The sequence below is a fragment of the Humulus lupulus genome, chromosome 1 (assembly GCF_963169125.1).
Source record: "Humulus lupulus chromosome 1, drHumLupu1.1, whole genome shotgun sequence".
Taxonomy (NCBI): Eukaryota; Viridiplantae; Streptophyta; class Magnoliopsida; order Rosales; family Cannabaceae; genus Humulus; species Humulus lupulus.
The window spans coordinates 283,339,200-283,362,347 of NC_084793.1; the positions used below are offsets into that span (position 1 = coordinate 283,339,200).

Here is a 23,148-nt window from a genome sequence, read left to right on the forward strand (position 1 = left end):
ATATAATCTACTGTGAATTAGCAACAAATTTTTTTTTTTTTTAAAAACTAGTAAGAAACTTAAATTTAAAATCCACGTATAATGTTTAATATTACATTAAACATATAATATATAATCTCTTGTTGTCACTCTCAAATTCAAAAACTAGAACAAATATAAACTTAAACAAAAATAAATAAATTATTTAAGTAAAATAGGATATATATTTCAAAATTTATATGACATTAATATAAATTTAATAAAAATAATTAATAATTCTATAAATAAAACTAAGCAAACATGCATATTGAACGTTGTTTGTATCTAGTATATATATATATTTGTAATATTACTTTTATCAGTGTTGATGCCGTTTTTCGTCAACTTAAAACGTAGAACAATTAAACAATATGAGCTATGGTACGAATGAAAAATATGGTGGAACAGCAAGGTTTTTACGTGGTTCAGCAGTTGAATCTGCCTAGTCCACGGGTCTCTGTTATTAAGACTTGGAGTTTTCTAGAAATCCTTCAGAGATGAATTACCCAGAGTTTTCTCTCAAGATATCAAAAGATCAGTCTTTTTACAAGTGTTCATGACCTCTCTATTTATAGAAAGGTTCAGAGTTCATTCTCACATATTTCGGGAAGATACTTCTGCATATTAATCGAAGTAATTACATTAAATTATGTAACTCCTATATACAAGGAAACGTCCCCTGAAGACCCGGGAACGGATAACAAACTTGTTAATATCCCTTTAATGTTGGGATGTTACAACAATAAACATCTTTAAACGTACAAAATGCGTTACATCAGATGACTCATCGAATCTTCGAAGTCAGCAACCAACATCGTGTCGGTCAAGGTTTACGGACAGGTTACGAACTGGCCGTCTTAATCCTAGACCTGCTCAGAGCAGATAGATTCTATCGAGGCTGTCATGTTTCGAGCCTGCACTCTTTAAGCTCGGACTACTTGATCTGAAGGCACTCGGTAACGGATGTATCCCGATGCTATGCCCTTTCGAGCTTGGAAAGAATCTCGAGGTTACATGTCTTCGAGATTGCCATCTTGCTTCGGAGGTTTTACAACTGGACCTTAAACATGTGTTTTATATATCTCAAGTTCATACTTGACGAGTCCAGCTTTCGAGGTCATAATTTCTGGTCTCGAAATCTGGGTGTAACATTTTTCCCCCTCAAAAGTATTTGTTCGAATCCTATGAGAAGGAAACTTTTGAACTACTTCCATTGGGAACTGTACCATCAAATATACTCTAGGGTGGACACGTGTCAGCTGGGTATTGATCACTCAAAGTACTTGAGTACCTTAGAAACCTGCCCACGCCTATCCGTCTGCCATCCCTTATGGTACCATCGAATCATTTGTCCCTTATCGTTGGATTGGATACGAAATATGGCCAACGACTTAGATCAACTTGGCCTTTGACATTCCCAGGGGCCTATATATACATCCCCATCGTCTTCCCCACTTCACTTTCACTTGTGTTTTTAGAGGAAAAAAGAAGAAAAACCAGAATTTTGATTTGCCCTGGTTCTTGCATGTTCTCCAAACCAAGAAAACAAAACAACGCTGGCTTGTTCGACTCCGTGAGATCGTCTTTGCATCCACTCCTTCAGTCTTCAATTTCTCAATACCCGCCAGCTTCATTGTGTAAGTATCTGTTCTTAACCCCTTATATCCGCATTCATACTATATCTTTGCATGCACGTTTATGCTTCTGTTGCACTTTAGCACTAGGATATTGTTGGTCCATTCATTAGTTTAATATACTAGAACGTTTTGGCTGATAACCAATAGATTCAGGTTCTAGCATTATCGATCTCAAACCCATTTTATGCGCAAAAGACCCAAATATGGCTCTTTCTTTGGGTTTTTAAATTTCGGAGGACATATCTTGCACAACAAGATATTGGGTACAGAATCAGAGTTTTTTATAGAATGCACGATTCCCAAAAATATCACTTTTTGAATAACCGCCACTTTTTTCCCTGATATATCGGGATTTCCAATAACATGTCCACCTTTTTTTCTTTCGGTGGACTACACGCTCTGAGATTGGCCTCATCCTTTGGATCGATCTTGCCTTGTATCATCGATCATTCGAGCTTAGGTCTTCTATTTATCTCATTATTTCCTGTTCGCTTGGCCCTCACCCTTTTGCTTTCTTGTTAGATGTCGCAGAACTCGGGAAAGTGGTGGGGGTCTAAGCTTGCGATTCCTTATTCATCCGCAACTCCGAGCCCCGAATATCCTTTCACTCGGAACCAGCACTTGATCCGGGAGCACAAATTGAGGTGTGAGCAAGAGGACATCCGGGATCATTTTTGACGTCAGATAGACGAGGTTGAGGAAGGAAAAAGGAAAAAACTAAGGGTCACCCTCTACCCAAATTCGGACACCGAGCCTAGACCGATTCCTCTCGACCCCATGCTTAAAGTGACAGTCGCATTCAAGCCGGGAGATCTTTGATTCTCGCTGATGGGAGAACCTTCTACCTCGCAGCCGAGGAGGGAATTCTTTGAGGCCGAGCACTATTGGAGCTCGGTCACATCGCTAGGACAGATAACTGACATTCTAGCCTTTCACGGCATAGGACTGTCGGGCTCACTGAGGTGCCGAGCTCCGACCTCCCACGAGCGAAGTTGCCGCGCTCCGGGAGATGGGAATCCTGACAGTAAGCTGAGGTATGCAGCTTGGAACCAGGATCACATGAAGGCGGGAGCTCTTCTGCCTTTGAAGTCCTTTTTTAAAGGCTTCTTGGATTTTGTTGGGTTGGCTCCCTTCCAGCTCAATACCAATTCTTACAGGGTTCTGTACGCCCTGAGGTCGCTTTACCACGAGCTGAAGTGGGAAGGACCTTCGCCTGAAGAGATCTTATATCTCTTTTGTCTGAAAAGCAATCCCTCCCTAGGTCGGGGAGGGGACGACTTCTACTACCTTTCGAGCTATCCCAAGGAGACGAAGATCTCCGGGGATCTACCCAATCATCCACCATACTTCAAGAAGGCCTTCTTCTGGACAGATGGCCTAGCTCCATCGCGGTACTATTCGTTCAGGCGAATTCGTAAGTATCTCAAACTTCTTTTCTTTTTTGTGCTCAAATTTTGTTTAGGCTCGTGCTTAGTTAAAATGTGTTTATTCTTCCAGCTAACTTCCACCATCCTACTCCCACCAAGGAGATAAGAGAGCACAAGGAGGCTCTGCTCCAACTCCCTTATGGCAGGAGGTCCCTCTCTTATCTCATGCACGAAGAAAAACTCCGAGCATGCAGCCTCTTGGAGAAAGATCAGTCCACATTTGACTGGTCCAATAACAAGTATGACCAGTGGGAGATCGTACCTCTCCCAACCAGTAACCTTCCTCCAAGGAGAGATGCGAGGCCTCCATCTCCAGCTCGGTGTCGCAGGAGTCCGCAATCGGGGAATGAGGCCAACGATGAAGGCTCGAGCTCGAGCTTGGGTGAGAGAGGTACAGTCATCCTTAGCTCGGATTTGTGGTCTCCCTCGCTACTAAAGCATAAACCTGATAGATTAATATTATGTAAGGATGATAGAAACCATTTCTATGTATGGTCTTGGGTGGATGAGAGGGTACATAGGTTCAATAGCTGGCTCGGGAAATATGACACCATGTATAGTTTGAACGAGGTATGGGATGGAATAGCCATTCAATATGGGACTAATGACTATAGGGACCTTTTGAGGTTGACTTCCACCTATAGGGAAGGTACTCCCCTCGCCTCTTCTGAAGATGAGGGAATTACCTGGTCGCCGAGCTCGAGCTCGGGGGAGAGTTCCATTTAGGTTTCTCTCCACTTGTCTTTTCATTCCTTGTTTGATTGCATCATGCCAACTTACTTTGTTTTGGGATATCTCATAATGCGATGTGAATGTGCAGGTGATATGAATTCTGACCTTGACAACGTTCTGGCCAGCGGAGGAGCTCAAAGGAGTAAGCGCCCGAGGGGGTCGCGGAAAATAGACCAGCCTGCTAAGGTCCTTAAGAGGACCGAGAAGACGCCTCCTCCCCCGGATCTGGTTGCTCTGAGCCCAGTTTTGAGTCCACCTGCTAAGGCCTAGACGTCCTCTTCGACCTTGCCTCCCGCTCCTCCTGCAATTCGGGTCAACCCCACGCTTAGCCCACCTCCGAAAAAACCCTCAGCCTCAAGAACATACCTGCTTTCGATTTCTACTCACGTCGATGAGTATGTGATCGATAACGCAGCCGGACCTCACGAGGCTATGATTGGCCCGGACGTTCTGTCTCGGGTGGGCCAGAGTTTTGGCAGCTTCAACACCCCTCACTGGCAGTTCTTGAACAATGCTCGAGATTGCAACACTCTTTACGAGAAGAGCATCGAGCTTACTGCTGTGGTAACCTTTCTTCTCTCGCTTCTAGCTATATTTATACTTGGTTCATATGCTAATTTGATTTCTTCGTATGCCAGACTCTTGCTGTCTCTGCTCAACTTAATTATAAGTTGAACAGCGAGGTCCACTCAAGTATGTCTTTTGCTCAGGAGGCGAAGGATCTCCAAATCAAGCTGAGTGACACTCAAGGCCACAAAGGCAAAGATGGAGGCAGAAGCTGAGTAGCTAAAGGCCAAGACAGCCGAGCTTGAAAAACTGAATGCCCGGCTCGTAGAGCTTGAGAAGGTGAATGCTCAGGCCGCAGAGCTTGAGAAGATCAATGCCAAGCTTGAAGAAGAGAAGGCTGCCACTTTCGAGATCATGGAGGGTGAAAAGTCTCATCTTCTTGAAGAGTTTAAGGAGAAGAAGGACCGGGCAGTCGACCTGGCCATGTATAGAATCTGGGCCAACAATGTCGACCTCGACACCAGCTTCTTAGGCCCTCTTGAAGCAAAGCTCGTGGATAAATGGCAAGCTCGTCTTGATGAGGAGGAGGCTGCTTGGGATGAGGAAGAGGGAGCCAGGGATGATGCTAATGCTGAGAAGGCCAAGGAAGATGTTGAGAAGGCCAAGGAGAATGCTCCTTCTTCTTAAATCTCGCCTCGGGGTTGCGTCCCTCTGAATTTCTTGTAATAGTCTTTGTGTTTGATTTTTTATTTTCTATGCCCCCGGGGCCAAGACAATTTTATGACTCATGAAAGAGCTGCCTTTTTACGAGCTATTTTCGGGCTCAGACTTATGACATTTGAGATACCATTTTTGACTTTATCTTAATATATTTGCTTTACATTTCTTGGGTCGAAATGTTTCGCGCATTTTATATTAAAGTGACCTATATGCATGTTTATTCATACAAACATATGGTGGATTTAGGCTCAAGGTTCAATGCATTCATGCACAGTTTGCTCGAAATATCCGCATCCGATCTCGTTATTTGTCAAGGTCAGAGATTACTTTTACCATGCACCCGAAAGTACTTATATGGTGTGTAATGCAAATGGTTTAGTTATATCTTACTTTTTTAGTTACTTTTTCTCGTCCTCGGGTAGCTCCTCGAGGTTGTGAGGTCGAAACTAACGTTTTGCAAGATACTCCAGCCTCGATCTCGACTTAACGCGAAGTGGGTTTATGTTCCAACTTACTGTCAATTAGTTTTAGCTGGTTTGTTCCAAACCTATTAAGGTCGTGTTTGGTTTGTAATCCATACACTTATATTTTTAATCTAGTTCGCATATTTGGTTACATCCAAACATTTTTATCTTTTGATAATTTGGTTATGCCCAAACTTTCTTAGCTCGCGCATTTGTTTACGTCCAAACACTTATATGTTTTTGATAGTTTGGTTATATCCAAACTATCTTAGCTCGCGTATTTGGTTATATCCAAACACTTATATGTTTTTGATAGTTTGGTCATATCCAAACTATCTTAGCTCGCGCATTTCGTTATATCCAAACACTTATATGTTTTTGATAGTTTGGTTATATCCAAACTATCTTAGCTTGCGCATTTGGTTATATCCAAACACTTGTATGCTTTTCATATATTTTTTCAAGATGATGGTATATGTACCACTAATGCCCCCTTAATATCCTATGAGTGTGACCATAGGTTATTTAGTTAAGAGAGATTGCAAAAAATACAGCATATTAAAACGAAATCAAACTTTATTCGAATAATTCAATAATAGGAAAATAGTACAGACAAACAAGCATGGTTATAGGCGACATCATTCCTACATTATTGATAGTAAGGTTGTAGATGTTCGCCATTCCATGCTCGTGGTACCAAACTTCCATTCAATCTTGCCAACTTGTATACGCCGAGTCGGATGACTGATTCTATCTGATAAGGTCCTTCCCAATTTGGCCCGAGCACGCCAGCTGCTGGATCCCGTGTCGCCAAGAATACGCGCCTCAACACCAAATCTCCTACGCCGAATTTTCTATCTCGAACTCTTTTGTTGAAGTACGGGGTAGCTCGCTGTTGGTATGCATCATTTTTTAGCTGAGCTTCATTCCTTCTTTTTTCAATCAGGTCCAGACTTTCTTCGAGCTGGGATTAGTTCGAGGCTTGGTCATAAGCGAGGGCTCGAATTGTGGGAATTTTGACCTCGATTGGCAACATAGCCTCGCAACCATATACCAGAGAAAATGGGGTGTGCCCTATTGAAGTACGGGCTGTGGTTCTATATGTCCATAGGACTTGGGGCAATTCTTCAAGCCATTTTCCTTTAGCTTCTTCCAACTTTTTCTTTAGCGAACTCTTTAGGGTTTTATTTATAGCTTTGACTTGGCCATTCGCCCGGGGATGGACCACATATGAGAAGCTCTTTATTATCCCATTTTTTTTCGCAAAAGTTGGTAAACAGTTCGCTGTCGAATTGAGTACTGTTATCGGACACAATCTTCCTTGGCATCCCATATCGGCATATGATGTTCTTCACTACGAAGTCGAGGAATTTCTTCGAGGTGATTGTCGCCAAAGGTTCGACTTCGGTCCACTTCGTGAAGTAATCTACGACGACTACTGCGTATTTCACTCCGCCTTTGCCAGTCGGCAATGAGCGTATGAGGTCGATTCCCCAGACCGCAAATGGCCATGGGGAGGTCATCATAGTTAGCTCGGAGGGTGGAGCTCGAGGAATTGTGGCGAACCATTGGCACTTATCACACTTCTTGATGTAGTCGAACGAATCTGTTTTGATGGTAGGGCAGAAGTATCCCTGGCATATGATCTTCTTGGATAGACTATGCCCCCTAGTATGGTCTCCACAGAATCCTTCATGAATTTCCTCTAGGATCTTCTTAGCCTCGGGTGGGGTCACACATCGGAGTAGCGGCATGGAATATCCTCTTCTATATAGATTTCCATCTATAATGGTATACCTGGGGATCTGATACATCAGTTTTCGAGCCTTGGTCCGTTCTTCTGGGAGAGTGTCAGTCTCAAGGTATTCAACTATTGGAGTCATCCAGGTCAGCTCGGAATTGATCATGCAAACATCTTCCTGCTCAGGCTCGATAATACTGGGAGTCGTGAGATGTTCAATTGGCACGACATTCAGTTCGTCAACCTCAGTAGAGGTAGCAAGCCTGGCTAAGGCATCTGCGTTTGAGTTCTGTTCCCGAGGGACCTGTTCTATCGCATAGAACTCGAAATGCTCCAATGCTGATTTGGCCTTTTCTAAATATGCAGCCATTCTCGCACCACGAGCCTGGTACTCTCCTAAAATTTGATTAACCGCCAGCTGGGAGCCATTGTAGCAATGTATTGCTTTGGCTTTGAGTTCCTTGGCCATACGGAGCCCTGCCAGTAGGGCTTTGTATTCGGCTTTGTTATTCGACGCGTCGAAGTCAAATCTCAAGGCAGAGTGAAATCGACTTCCTGTTGGGGTGATCAGAATTACACCTGCTCCTGATCCATTCTCATTGGAAGACCCGTCAACGTAAAGTTTCCATAGCTCGCGGGCCGGGGTTATAACTTCATCGTTGGTCACTCCAGTGCATTCCACTATGAAATCTGCCAGTGCCTATCCTCTTATGGTCGCCCTCGGATGATAGGTGATCTCGAACTGTCCGAGTTCAACAGCCCATTTCAGTAATCTACCTGAGGCTTCTGGCTTGGACAAGACTTGCCTTAGTGGTTGATCGGTTAGTACATGGATGGGGTGTGCCTGGAAATAAGGTCGGAGCTTTCGAGATGAGTGGATTAGGCTGAGAGCTGACTTCTCCATCAAGGGATATCTCGATTTTGCCCCCAGTAACCTTTTACTGACATAATACACAAGCCTTTGCACTTTCTGTTCTTCTCGTACGAGTACCGCGCTAATGGCGTGCTCAATCGTAGCAAGGTATAGGTATAGAACTTCTCCCGTGATGGGTTTTGACAAGATGGGGGGTTCTGCGAGATGCTTCTTGAGCTCTTGAAAAGCTAACTCGCATTCCTCCGTCCACTCGAACTTCTTGCCTCCCCTCAAAAGGTTGAAAAATGGAAGACAACGGTCTGTAGATTTCGAGATAAATCTACTTAGCGCCGCCATCTTGCCAGTCAAACTTTGGACATCCTTATGCTTCCGAGGTGAGGGCATATCAATTAGAGCATAAATCTTGTCTGGATTTGCTTCTATTCCCTGGACATTTACAATGAAGCCTAGGAATTTTTCCGAAGATACTCCGAAAGAGCACTTCTGAGGGTTGAGCTTCATGTTATATCTCTGTAACACAATGAAGCATTCTTCGAGGTCATCAACATGGTTATTGTTATGTTGAGATTTAACTAACATATCGTCAACATAAACTTCCATGTTATTACCTATCTGTTCGGAGAACATCATGTTTACGAGTCGCTGGTAAGTGGCTCCAGCATTCTTCAGCCCGAATGGCATGACGTTGTAGCAATACAACCCTTTGTCTATTACAAAACTTGTATGTTCTTGGTCAGGGGCATGCATGGCAATCTGGTTATATCCAGAATAGGCGTCCATGAATGACATAAGTCCATGCCATGCCGTGGCATCCACGAGCTGGTCGATTCGAGGTAAAGGGAAGCAGTCCTTAGGACAGGCCTTATTGAGGTCCGAGTAATCAATATAGGTCTGCCATGTCCCGTTAGGCTTCGGGACCAGTACCGGGTTGGCCACCCAATCGGGGTAAAAAGCGTCCCTGATGAATCGGTTTGCTTTCAACCTATCGACTTCCTCTTTAAGGGCCTTTTTCCTGTCGTCATCCAGTAGTCTTTGCTTTTGCTGCTTCGGAGGGAAGCTTTTGTCGATATTCAATGTGTGGCTCACCACATTCGGACTAATCCCTATCATGTCCGAATGTGACCATGCGAAGACATCCTTGTTCTTTTTTAAAAAGCAAATTAATTGCTATTTCGTTTCTTCGGGGAGATTTTTCCCTACCTTTACTGTTTTCGGGGGGTCTGCTTCTTCGAGCCTGACCTCTTTGAGCTCCTGCAATGGCTCGAGGTCAGCTCTATCCTCTATTCTTGGATCGATTTCTTCGTCTATTTTGAAGACTGTCCCGTCCTTATTCTAAACAATGACAAGCGTTTGAGCGTTCGTCTGCTTCTTTCCTCTAATGGAAATGCTATAGCATTCCCTCCCAACTAGCTGATCTCCCTTCAGTATCCCGATGCCACTAGAAGTCGGGAACTTGATGGCCAAATGCCTCACAGAAGAAACTGCCCCCAACCTTATTAGGGCGGGTCTCCCGAGCAGCACGTTGTAGGCCGATGGCAGGTCCACTACTACGAATTCCATCATCTTGGTTGTTGAGATTGGGAAGTCTCCCAAGGTCACAGGGAGTTCGATGGACCCCATACAGGCAATCCCTTCTCCTGAAAAACTGCACAACGTCGTTGCACAGGCCTTTAGGTCATGAAGCGTGGGTCCCATCTTTTCTAAGGTGGCCTTATAGAGAATGTTCACTGAGCTCCCAATATCAATAAGAATTCAGTGAACCCTCTTGTTCGCGAGTTGAAGAGTGATGACCAGTGGGTCGTTGTGAGGAAATTGGACATGGGACGCATCGTCCTCAGTAAAGGTCATAGGTTGAGATTCAACCCTTTGGTATTTCAAAGCTCTGGGTTCGGGTTCATAAAGGGACCCGTCGCCAGTTTTTAGTTCATTCACTTATTGCTTTTGGGCGTTCTTGCTTGATCCTGCGAGATGAGGCCCGCCCGATATGGTTACGACATATTCTCCATCAATCGAAGGGGGTCTCTCGTCTTCCCTTGCTCGGGAATTTCTGTTTTGGGCAGGCGGTAGCGCAGCTGTCCTCTGGCTGGTAGAAGCCTGATTATTGTTCTGGTTCCTGACATACTACCTGAAGTATCCTCTCGAGATCAGACCTTCAATCTCGTCCTTCAGTTGCCTGCACTCATCAGTAGTGTGTCCAATATCTCTATGAAATATGCAGTACTTACTGGAGTCTCTCTTGGATTTTTGGTTTCTCATGGGGTCTGGACGTCTGAAAGGGACCTGGTTTTCATTAGCCAGGTAAATATTCTCCTGAGACTCGTTGAGCTCGGTGTACACTTTGCACACGGAGAAATATCTTTCCCATTTCTTCTTCTTTCCCCCTTCCGCCTCGGGGTTACTTCCTTCATTCTTTTTTCTTTTGGAAGGGTTTTCTGCAGGGGGTTTCGAGGCTGATGGGTCTGCCGAGGTCGAAGCAGAGTTTACGTTTGTTATTGTAGTTATGGGCTAAGAGGTCATATTCAGCATTGACCTTGCCTCTTCTACATTGACAAACCTCTGAGCTCGCCGATTAAACTCGGTTATGGACCTCACAGGCTTCCTCTGCATATCTTCCCAGAGGGGACTTCTCGGCAATACCCCAGCTCGAACGACCATTAAATGACTGCTGTCGTCTACATCACGAGCTCGGGCGACTTCCAGATTGAATCTTGTAAGGTAGCTATTCAATGTTTCATTTGGTTGCTGCCGGACATTGGTCAGGGTCGATGCCTCGGGCCTTATTCCGATCATGGCTCTAAATTGCTTCTTGAAATATCTCGACAACTGATCCCAAGAAGTAATTGAATGCCTCTTATATTTTTCGAACCAGTTTTTTGTTGGTCCTGTAAGCGAAGCTGGAAATAGCATACATCTGAGCTCGTACCCCACATTACTTGCTCTCATAATAGTGTTAAACATACTTAAGTGACTGTACGGGTCAGATTTCCCTTAAAAAGGTGGGACATGAGGAATCTGAAACCCCTGAGGAAACTGAGTCCTGGAAATGTGGGGAGCAAATGACTCGAGCTCCTCATCAGAATCTTCGTCCTGATCCCGACCTCGCTCATTTTGTAAGACTCTAAATGCTCTATCCAGTTGGTCAATTCTCTCTTGGACTGGATCCATGGGGGGTCTCACCTGAAATTTCCTATCGTTGATCACAATTCCAGGCTCGCGCCCTCGCATGGGATCCTTGCACCCATTTAGGTGATCTCTCAAGTCTGGGTTCGAGGGGTTACCGCTACCCCGATTTTGATTCAGGTGTTCCCGTAAGTCAGGGTGGTCCCTTTGGTTCCCAGTATTTCTGCATCCTTGATCATACACACTAACTGATCTGGTGTCTCCTGAGCCTTCGCTGGCGAGGCTCGTTGCATGGTTTTTTCGAGACGGATTCCTTTCAGGTTGTCTCGTCTCTATAGTGTGAGACTGAGACATTTGGCTTCTCGCATGCTGGGCGCCTCTCTGTTCTCTAGTAGTTTCTCCACTCCCCTGCTTCCGTCCAGCCCGCCTTTCCCTATCACCCTGAGTCGGTTGTGTGTTTCTCCGAGGCGGTGAGGGATATCTTATTGGCGACGGAGGGTGCCGTATGGCTGATGGTGGCTGCCACCCATTTCGGGGTCTGGAAGGTCCCGAGTTCGCCTGTGCTGGCTCGGGAACGTTCTGCGCGTTACTAGGATTCTGAGTCCGAGTCGCTGCGGGGGCTCGATTATTCCCAGTTTCAGCTGGTAACTCGACAGTCGAGTTAACAGGAGCTCTAGCTCGAGTGTTTTTTCGAGGCCTTATGGGAGCAGGCTGTTCTGCCGGTGGCGGTGGTTGCTCCGTTCTTCTTATGGCAGCATTTTTGTGAGGTCACCCACGAGTCCTGCGGGGAGGAACATGAATGTCCCACGGAGGTGAGGCCCGGACCTCAGGCGGAGGTTGGGGCTGAGCCGCCTACGCCTTCGCAGCCAATCTAGCTAGCTCCACGTTACGCTTCTTGGCCTCCGCCAACTGCTTTCTCAACTGTCGGTTTTCGAGTTCCACAATGGGGACATATCGCTCAGGATTATAGTACATGTCCTCGTCGTCCCCGGGGGCCGGCGGTGCAGGAGGTCCTCGAGAGTCAGAGGATTCACTTCTCTCCTCTGGGTCCGGATTCATCATCGGCTGTTTCCCAAGGCATCGCGGATAACTGACTTCTTCTTCAGGAATATTAGGATCATTTGCGGCCATAACTGATCAGGGAGGCTTCTTCGAATGACTAGACTCATATTCGTACTGCTTAATGCTCTCAATGAAAGCACCAAACTGTTGACGCCGTTTTTCGTCAGCTTAAAACGTAGAGCAATTAAACAATATGAGCTATGGTACGAATGAATAATATGGTGGAACAACAAGGTTTTTACGTGGTTCAACAGTTGAATCTGCCTAGTCCACGAGTCTCTCTTATTAAGACTTGGAGTTTTCTGGAAATCCTTCAGAGATGAATTAGCCAGAGTTTTCTCTCAAGATATCAAAAGATCCGTCCTTTTACAAGTGTTGAAGACCTCTCTATTTATAGAGAGGTTCCAGAGTTCATTCCCACATATTTCAGGAAGATACTTTTGCATATTAATTGAAGTAATTACATTAAATTCTGTAACTCCTATATACAAGGAAACGTCCCCTGAAGACCTAGGAACGGATAACAAACTTGTTAATATCCCTTTAATGTTGGGATGTTACAACAATAAACATCTTTAAACGTACAAAATGCGTTACATCAGATGACTCATCGAATCTTCGAAGTCAGCAACCAACATCGTGTCGGTCAAGGTTTACGGACAGGTTACGAACTGGCCGTCTTAATCCTAGACCTGCTCAGAGCAGATAGATTCTATCGAGGCTGTCATGTTTCGAGCCTGCACTCTTTAAGCTCGGACTACTCGATCTGAAGGCACTCGGTAACGAATGTATCCCGATGCTATGCCCTTTCGAGCCTGGAAAGAATCTCGAGGTTACATGTCTTCGAGATTGCCATCTTGCTTCGGAGGTTTTACAACTGGACCTTAAACATGTGTTTTATATATCTCGAGTTCATACTTGACGAGTCCAGCTTTCGAGGTTATAATTTCTGGTCTCGAAATTTGGGTGTAACAATCAGTTAACTTATACTCACTAATAACTTTGATGTCTCATTTTTTCCAACCACCTCCAACAATCTCAATATCACCCACACCTCATAAGCATCCGACAACATCTAAAACATGATAGAAAAATAAGATTAAGATAGATGTTAGAATATAAAGATCAATAATTTAAAATAAAAAATTTAAAGATTAACAAACATTAATAATTGAAGAAATACCTGAGATGATTGTGTTATTATTAACATGTAAATTAATCAAATTTGGAGATATGCATTGGAATTCATTGATCGGAATATCAACCATTCTTCTTCTAGCCTCTTAAGCAAAGTTGTAACCAAAAAAATAGTTTTATGGTCATTTGAAAGTGGTCTATACTCGCTTGTAACAAAAACATACAACACATTAATTAAATATAAAACAATTGATAATAGAAAGAAAACTGAGGAAATAAATTTTGATACAACTTTTTCATCAATAAAAATCATTTTTTGGTATTGAGAGACTTCCATATTCTACAAACTCTGATCCTTATCATTCAATTATCTTTATCATTGTTTAAGTCGCAAAGAAAAGAATACTCCATTATGAAAATTGAAATTGAAAGAGTTTAGAGAGAAGAAGAGAAAAAAAAAAAGAAATTATAGTAGAAGAAAATATGAGATTAATAAAAAATGTTTAAAATATATATAAAATCACGAAGAGATATTTCTATATATTATTAATTTAAATAATAATATCTTGTAAATATCTTATTTAAATTTAACTAGATTTTAAAAAAATATTTTTTTAAACATGTAACATTTAAACTAATGTGTAGTTACATTTAAATACATTTATATATTATTGCTATGTGATACCTAAGTAGTTAATATATATTATAATTAAAAAAAATGTACCATGCGCATTTACTCCATACATACACGTTTACTATCTTTTTTTAATTAATTTTATTTTTTAGAAAGAATACTCAAAAATTGAAATTGAAAGAGAATGTTTAGAATAAGATATATTATATATATTAATATCATTAATTTAAATAATAATCTTGTAAATATTTTATTTAAATTTAACTACATTTTTTAAAATTATTTTTTAAACATGTAATGTTTAAACTAAAGTGTAGTTACATGTAACTACATTTTTTTTAAAATTAATTAAAAAAAAAGAGTAAATGTGTATGTGTTGACGGTGAGAACTCGTTAACTAAGTTAAGTTAGAAAAATTGCAATGTAGAAATTATCAAAAGAAAAGCTCTAGAAATCTAAGTAGAAACTTCAATAACAATTGCAGAAGAAAAATGGTGAAATAAGCTTGTATTGATTATGGTGCAATGCTACATTAATTTTTCCAACCCCTTTCCATGTGGAATTAGGGTTCATTTTATAGTAGGCTCTAATGGCCCTGGATACATGGTGGTCCAGGGGACCAAGCGGTACATAGGTACATTGTCAGGAGAGTGGTTTCAGAGGTAGTGGTGTTGACACTAGTACATGGCCAGGTACCATGAGAATGTCTCCACAACTCGACCGTACGAATGTCAGAGGAGTGGTGCAGGTGGTAGTGGTGTCGACTCTGACATCTGGTTGGGAGCATGCAGGCCATGTCCTCTCTCCTTGTGCTCCAACTACTTGTCTAGCATGAGTGCTATGGTCAGGTGTACGGGGTCTTAGAAGCCGTACCCCGTACAAGATTGTACTAGCATGACATTTCTGAATCATACTTGAGCTTTCACTTCTAGATGGTGGGGTTTCCATAGGTCTCCATAGGAGATGCCATCTCGAGGTGAAGGGTGCGAGATGCTCCCTCGTGAGGCCCTCGTGACGCGGCCGAGGCGAGGCTAGGCGAGGCGCTCCCTCGCGAGGCCCTTGTGGCGCGGCCGAGGTGAGGCTAGGCGAGGCGCTCCCTCGCGAGGCCCTCGTGGCGCACCCGTGGCGAGGCAAGGCGAGGCTGTCTCTCGCGAGGCAAGACATGGCCATGTCTCGTGAGGCCCTTGGAGGCGTAGCTCTGGTGGTGCGCGGCTTCCCTCGCGAGGTCCATAGGGGCGTGAGGCCATGCCTCGCGAGGTGCTTAGGTGCATGAGACGCGAGGCGAGTGCTTGGCGCGCGAGGCGGAGGTGGCCTCACCTGATGTTGGGCATGCGAGGCGGAGGTGGCCTCGCGAGACGCTGGCGTGAGAAGTGTTGTGGGCAGCCTCGCCTGATGCTGGCACGCGAAGCGGAAGGGCCTCGCGAGGCGCCTGGTGCGCGAGGCACTTAGGGGCGTGCCACCCCTACGGGGCGCGATGCCATCTAGGCTGCTGCATGAGAGGCGATGGTGGCTCGGGGTCACTGCAACTCAGCCATATTTTTGGATGTTTATGGGACCTGAGCATACACTTTGGGTCTTTTACAAGCACGAAATTTTGAGCATCTACAGGATGGTACATAAAATATCATTTGAAAATAATTAGTATTCATCATATTGTGATACTTAAAAATAGCTTGATATTTATAATTTTCGTGTATATGTTTTATAATTACTTAAATATATATTATTGATGTGATAGTTAAGTAATTAATATATATTATAATTTTAAAAAATGTACCATACATATTTACTCCATACATCCACGCTTACTATTTATATTTTAATAATTTTATGTTTTAGTAATTTTGAATGATTAAGTAGTTAAGAAGTAGAATTATTTATAATTCATAAAATGAATAAAAAAATTAGATTACAAAATAAAATAAATAGAGTAATTTGAAGAGATTTTAAAATGTCATATTATCTTCCAAGTGTTTTCCTTTACGTCTCCTTAATAATTTCTTTTATATAGATTAGTAATTTTGTTTATATAGATATAAATACTATTACCTTTGATGACTTCTTTCTCATTTTATTTTATTGTCTTATAATTAATAATTAAAAGACAACTTTTTAAAAAATATATATATCTTTTGCTAAAAAAATACTTAATAATATTTTCATAATAAAAAAAGTAATTTAGTCAATTTAAAATACTTTTATTATATTTAATAGTTATGTAAATATAATAAAGTTATTTAGTTAATTTAAATAAATAACATAATACAAATTATAACTTTCATTTGCTACTATTTACAACATTAGGGCAATATTATAATTTCCCCCAAATTAAAAATAAAATGAAATGAAAAGACAGTCTTCGTTTTCTTCTTTATTTATTTTTGGTGTTAAATGTTAATTGTAATAAAAAGGATTGGGACGAATCCCAAAAACAAAAATAAAAATGAGAATGTGAAATTGGGTCCGTTCCCGCATTATTGATCAGGATTCAAGCACTCTCTTCTCCGTTCTTCGATCCGGTACTTCTCTTCCTTCCTCACTTTATTTTCTTTTCATTTTTTATTTTTTTGTTTGTGTTTCCAGATTTACAGTTATTTTCATTATTAATCTTGCTACAAGTTAGTTTTTTTGGGGGGAAATAAATGATGATCGCACTCCTTGTTGCATCGCTGGGTTTGAATTTGTTGTTTCTCAATTTTCGCTTGTTTCGAAAAATGAACGATTCCGTTGGTGTTTGTTGCTCTTGCATTACTCTCTTTTCAATTTGTTTTCTTCTTTGAATTTGGTATGGTGAAAACAAGGGAATCCAATTACGTTGTGTATTTTCCAGACTTTGAGCTGTTTTTGACTGAAAATAAAAGTTATAATGGTCTGAACTTTGAAGATGATTAAGAGCTGTACTGGTATTTGTCAATTATATCAAATTGGAGACCTTAAACGTGATATTTCAGCTAAAAAGGGCTTAAAGGGGTCGCTACAATTATGTTTATGTTTAGTTTCGTTAGATTGCGAGGTATTTGGAGCTTGAATTTTTTTGGGCTGTGTCCAAATCACACCTCTCTTGAAAGAGGATCAAATGTCCGGGATCAGACAAAGTATTTTCCATTTGTTGTGATTTAGACTCTTTTCGACTTTTTTGGTATATTGTCATTCTCTTAGTTGTTCTTATTCCTTCTTTTGCATATGTTTTCCGGTACTGTGGTCGTCAAAGGTTTACACTTCTCAACCTACCCTAACTCTTATGGTTTTGTTTTGTGCTTTTGTGGTTTATTTAAGTTCCTGTTGTATACAAGATTTATTATGTAATGTTTGGTCTATCTATAGACAGTGGTAGTGCTGAGTTTGACTGTCCTAGAACTTGAAGGGTTTTGGACTTCTGTTGATGGGTGCTCCTAAACAGAAGTGGACAGCAGAAGAAGAAGCAGCCCTTAAAGCTGGAGTAATTAAACACGGGGCAGGAAAATGGCGCACGATACTCACAGATCCAGAGTTCAGTTCCATACTCCATTTGCGTTCAAATGTTGATCTCAAGGTATCAATCTGTAAATTTCTTACTGTGACAGTTAGTAAGTTTCAGAATGTCTTCAGGCTGGATGGATGATTTTATGTTTATTGGACCTTTAACTCTGTTCCAATTATATTATGCATTTTGCATCTTTCACAATTACTTTTTCTTTGGTTCGGACAGGATAAATGGAGAAACATCAATGTAACTGCAATATGGGGGTCCAGGCAGAAGGCTAAGCTTGCTCTTAAAAAGAACCTACCAACACCTAAACATGATAACAACTCTTTGGCTGTGGCTTCTGTACTTCAAAATGGCGAAGAAATTGTTGATGCTAAGCCTCTTGCGATTTCTGGTGGAACATTGCGAAATACCAATTCAAAAGAACCAAATGCAAGGTAAATTAAATTGACCTAACAATTTTGGTTTTGTCATTAATGCTTCTAGGTTTTTTTCCAAGTGTAGACAGCTCAGTCTGAAGAGAAGCTATTTTTACTCAGTCCATCTCATTCTTTGATATCATTCTAGAAACAACCTTGTTTTTCGTTTGATGCTTGGATATTTTAGTTATAGAACATTTGGTTACCTTTGCCCTATTGTGTTGCAATAAGTGCTTGAAGCGGAGATTTGCCATTGTTTATGACCAAAATTTGTCTGCTTATACTAGTGTGAGGCCAATTTTATAATTTACATAAACATCTAAAATTAGTTAAACCTTAGAAGATTATAGATTGCACTCTTCTTTGTTGAGGTGAAAATTTGAAGTTTTTAATGGACAAAATCTTATATTCCATTTTTGCTTGAGGGTTTAATGACTAGCTCTGTTGGTTGGTTGTAGGTTGGATAAGCTTATATTAGATGCTATCACCAATTTGAAGGAGCTGAGGGGTTCTGACAGGGCTGCAATTGCTATGTACATAGAGGTATCTGTGCTTATGTTTCTCTAATTCGGTCTCAGAAGCCTCTGATAAGAATTAATAACAATATAGTAAACTTTTCATAATCTTAATATTTAAAATATATCAGAATCTATCATCCTTATTAAACAAATACTCAAGGAGTCAAACTGCACAATTGTTCAAAGATTCTTATTTTTCTAATTTGTTTTTGTGATGTACTAGAGTAACTTTAAGCTGATTTGTACTATAGCCTAATCGTTTCCTTTATAAGAGCACAGGACACAGATAGTAACATGTAGTGGCAGAAGTCAATCGCCTGCATCACTGATAATGTTGCCAATTTCAACTTAATTGGATTCATCACTGTTGTTAAACAATTTGGCTACAGTTTCAGGATGCTGGTTGTGAACTCCATGATGTAATCACTTACCAATTTTTTTTTAATGTTTCCACATTCTGCCGAGTCAATAATGTCATCTCACCTAATTAGTGTAATCCAGAATATGCAAATAATTTGGCACAGCATATCTCACATTTCTTCTTTTGTCTTTGCTATTTCATTTTTTTCTTTCTTAAAATGCTTCTTGATATTTCCAACTTCATTTATGCAGGAGAAATATTGGGCGCCCCCAAACCTCAAAAAGCTGCTATCAACGAAATTAAAGCATATGGCAGCTAATGGGAAACTGATTAAGGTAAGACTATCTTGCATAAAATTGCTTGTGTAATACATCTTCCATTTGTGCATTGCAATGAGGTAACCGATTGAGTGAGAAAAGCATTGGTGTGTAAAATTGAAAATTGTTCCAATCTAATAATGTTTTTAATCTGTAATCTAAGTATGCATGACATGTAGATCATTTTCCATTGTTATGCATGCGTCTAGATTAGTGATACAATTATTTCGGATAATGTGGAGTTTATGCAAGCACATTTGCAGAGAAATGCTAAGCTGAAAATCAAATAAAAAAATGTTTAAATGTTTAAGTACAGTTTCCAGTTTATCATTTTTATATTATCTGTGTTGACAGGTTAAGCATAGATACAGGATTGGACCAAGCTCAACAGGTGCTGAAAAGAGAAGAAGCTCATCCGTGTTACCTCTCGAGGAAAGGTCAAAGGATCACTTGGTGGCAGAGAAGAGTGATGTCATTATTCTTACTAAATCCCAGGTTGATGCAGATCTTTCAAAGATGAGGAGCATGACTGCACAAGAGGCAGCTGCAGCCGCTGCACGGGCAGTTGCTGAGGCAGAAGCTGCCATTGCAGCAGCTGAAGCGGCAGCAAGAGAGGCAGAGGCAGCTGAAGCTGAAGCAGAGGCAGCACAAGTTTTTGCCAAAGCAGCAATGAAGGCATTGAAAAGTAGAACTCTTCGTTGTTGGTAAACTTCTCTGGCTAATTGGTTTTGAACATAATCTGCCTATATAGAAATCACATTGAATTTTCTAGAATGGAACTGTTGCCGGCATAAAATTTGGCTGAGTACTGGGGCTACTATTCTAGCAAACCTTCTAGACCATGGGGGTGATTTCCTGCTTTGGGTCAAACCAATGTTCCTCCCATAGTTGAGAAAATGTGTTGGTTTTTACATGTTTTAACTAAGCATACATTCTAGAACTACGATTATTGAGGTTGTTAATCCTGGTTTTCCATTTTTCAGATGTGACATTAAATTCACACGTCAGTGACAAGAACAAAAGCAAGAACCATACTGGGCATGTGAAAATTATCCCAACGTGGTACGTCTTCATGCATCTGCTGGTGTATATAGATTAGGCTTGTAAATCTGGAGAATGTGACTTTTATATGAACTTATGTTACTTAACGGGGGTTCCATATACATGGAGTTTTGTTTTCAAATTTCGAAAACAGATGGAAAACTGTGTAAGAAAGAAAGAGTTGTGGATACCCCATGGGAATCTCTTTCTTATGTTAGTCATTTTGATTTGATCCGGGGGGGAAGATCGACTGAATAGAAAAATTACAGTGTATGGTAGTAGGACTATAAGAGCATTATTGCCTTTTGTTCTTACATTATTAGTCATTGTGGACATTCTCTCTTGCCCCTCCTTGCTCAAATGTGTTATCTTTTACCCTGGTAAGAGGTTTTTTTTAAAAAAAAAAAAAAAAAAAGCATTTTGTTGCAAAGCCGAAGAATATATTCCTTGTTTTGCAGCGGATTAAACCTTTGTTGGAGGCAATTCTTATGTATAAATCTTCTGATTAGAGGGTATTCTTTTTTTACACCAAGAACAAAGGCAACTAACCCTTTAGATTGGATTCAACTTTGAAGGGGCGTTTGTTTAACTTTTCACATAACCCAAGGATAAAAATGTGCCAAATTTGTTTGGAAATCCAAATAACACAAAAATTATAATTACGCGCTCGTTGTTGTAGGTTTCCAAAGCAAACAAACAAAGACAGAAAAAAAATTAGAAAGAAGAAAGAAGAAAATGATTTAGCAATAACAACGAATCAACCCCTTAAAAGGTTTTCCTTCTTTCATATTGGACACTGGACGGTGATCAACTTGGTGGGTTCTAAACGCTCCAAAATAAGGTCTCCAAAGACCCAGAAGTGTCACAAGAACAATCAACATTCAACAACAAAACATGTGAACCAAATGGCAACATTTTATATAACTTAAAAATACACAACCTGAGTTAGCGTTTTGCTAACGTCATGTTCATTATACTTGGTGTCAATCTAAACTCAATTCTGAACTAAAATGAAAAAAAGCAGTCTGAATTCAGCAAATACCAAAAATTCCTTTCAAACTCCACTCATAATCAGCTTATGAGTAACAAGAAACATCAATAACTGTTTCATCTCTTTCCATTTATCATCAAGCCAAAGAATTATTATTCTACATCAATGGAACTAACTTGAAAAAAGAAAATGAAAAATTTGGTATTGAGTTTACTTATTCCAATACCACAGTAGCACCCAACTCCTTGAGCTTCTCCATTATGGGACCAGCCTCCTCTTTGGTCAACCCCTTCTTCAACACAACAGGAACCTTCTCCACCAACTCCTTGGCCTCTTTCAGGCCCAAATCGGTAAAAGTTCTCACCTCCTTTATGATCTTGATCTTCGCCGCTGCATCGAACTTCTCAAGCTTAATGTCGAACGCCGTCTTCTCCGCCGCCTTAGCATCAGCTGATGCCGTCCCAGATCCGGCCGCTCCTGAACCACCAGAGCTGGGGGCTGAGACCGCCGGACCGTACCGGTTGAGGCCCATTTTGTGGCGGAAGAGAACAGAGTAGTCGTACCTCTCGAGCTTTGTGAGGTCGAGGAGCTCGTCGGCGATTCGCTCGAGCTTCTGGGTTCGAGGCTCGGTGGCTGTGGCGGCGGATAGGGTGCGAGAAAGGGGATTTGGGGAGGCGAAGAGCCTGGTGAGAGACCTGGGGGAAATTTTTGTGGCTACGGAAGACATGTTTGGTTGGATTGAATCGGGTTTCTCTTATTTTTCACAAATTTGTTCGTGTTTTGGGGTGCCTTTCATGGGCGATCTCAGTGAGTGCATAGGCTCCACTCCAGTTTTGGCTGGTCAGGGGTTTTGGGGTATAGTCTAGAGAAGAGAGAGAGGAGAGCGTGCGATGAGGGTAATTTTGGAATGTAATAAATCTACACGTCGTTTTTGGTAAACGGCAAGGATATACGTGAAAAAATAAAAACACCACTTTTCTAACTTAAAACGACAACATTTGCATATTGGTATTTGTCATTTTAATTCATAATTCGTTTACCTACCAGAGTATTATATTATCTGTTGAATTAGGATAGGCTTTGTAACTTGGATTTTAGTAGAAAAAATTTCACGAGGGAAGATAGAAAAGAAAAAATTGAAGAAATTTTTTTTCACAAATTTGATTATAGATTTTTTTTTAATATTTTTTTGTAGATATTTATAAATGTCGAAATTTTTTAAAAATTATACTATATTTAAGTTTTAATTTTTCTAGAAAAAAATTCTTAATTTGTTGATTCAATCCAAACATAGGAAAATTGAATATTTCAAAATTTATTTTTACTCTCTTAAAATTTAAAGTTCAAGACCTAAATGTTTTCTGTTTTTTTTTTTTTGGAAAAAAGATGATTAGATATTTTTTTTAAGAGTTAATAGCACATAGGGTCCCCATTTTATTCCTATTGTATCACATAGGTCCCCATTTATTTTTTTGACCACTTAAGTCCCCATTTTTTGTTAAATGTATCTAATTAGTCCCTAGTTCTATTTTCCATCAAAGAACCGTTAATCCAATGGGTAAAATAGTAATTTTACATTGAGTTTTTGTCTATTATTAATGTAGCCTCTTTACCACTTAAAAAAATGCAGCTTTTTTAAGGCAGTAATTTTTTCCTTCTTTCTTTTTGATATATATTTAAGCTATGTAACTAAATTAAAAAAAAAGTTCATCCATATTAAATAAATATATGATACATCACAAATAAAATTTATAAAATTCATTCATAATTTATGTTTGTTCCTAAAACTTTAAATTCAGTTCATCTTTTATTTCTTTCAATTTTTCTAATTTTTGTTTTTTTCAAATCAGATGTGGACAGTTAATTTAAAATGATTTAAGGAAACATAGTTAAACAAATCATGATAAATATATATTATAGTTATTAATAAATTGTAAGTATATATATAAATCAAAAGTAACA

At 40.5% G+C, this 23,148-nt stretch overlaps 2 protein-coding genes across 3 annotated transcripts; one reads left to right on the top strand and one right to left on the bottom strand.

The window, feature by feature from the left end:
- The first annotated feature begins 16,441 nt into the window (after positions 1 to 16,441).
- On the top strand, positions 16,442 to 20,538 carry LOC133807545 (telomere repeat-binding factor 2). 2 transcript variants are annotated; one of them, XM_062245812.1, is made up of 7 exons: positions 16,442 to 16,592; positions 17,398 to 17,605; positions 17,762 to 17,976; positions 18,417 to 18,501; positions 19,089 to 19,172; positions 19,509 to 19,858; positions 20,138 to 20,538. In XM_062245812.1, coding segments are annotated over exons 2-7 (885 nt in total). In that variant the 5' UTR covers positions 16,442 to 16,592; positions 17,398 to 17,455; the 3' UTR covers positions 20,139 to 20,538. The 2 variants fall into 2 exon arrangements, with proteins under 2 accessions (XP_062101796.1, XP_062101797.1); XM_062245813.1 differs by having other exon boundaries at positions 16,443 to 16,592; positions 17,438 to 17,605.
- A 687-nt stretch (positions 20,539 to 21,225) lies between these two features.
- Positions 21,226 to 22,104, bottom strand: LOC133807571 (uncharacterized). Its single transcript, XM_062245814.1, has one exon. The coding sequence runs from the start codon at positions 21,911 to 21,913 to the stop codon at positions 21,401 to 21,403; it is 513 nt and encodes a 170-aa protein (XP_062101798.1). The 5' UTR covers positions 21,914 to 22,104; the 3' UTR covers positions 21,226 to 21,400.
- Positions 22,105 to 23,148: the final 1,044 nt, after the last annotated feature.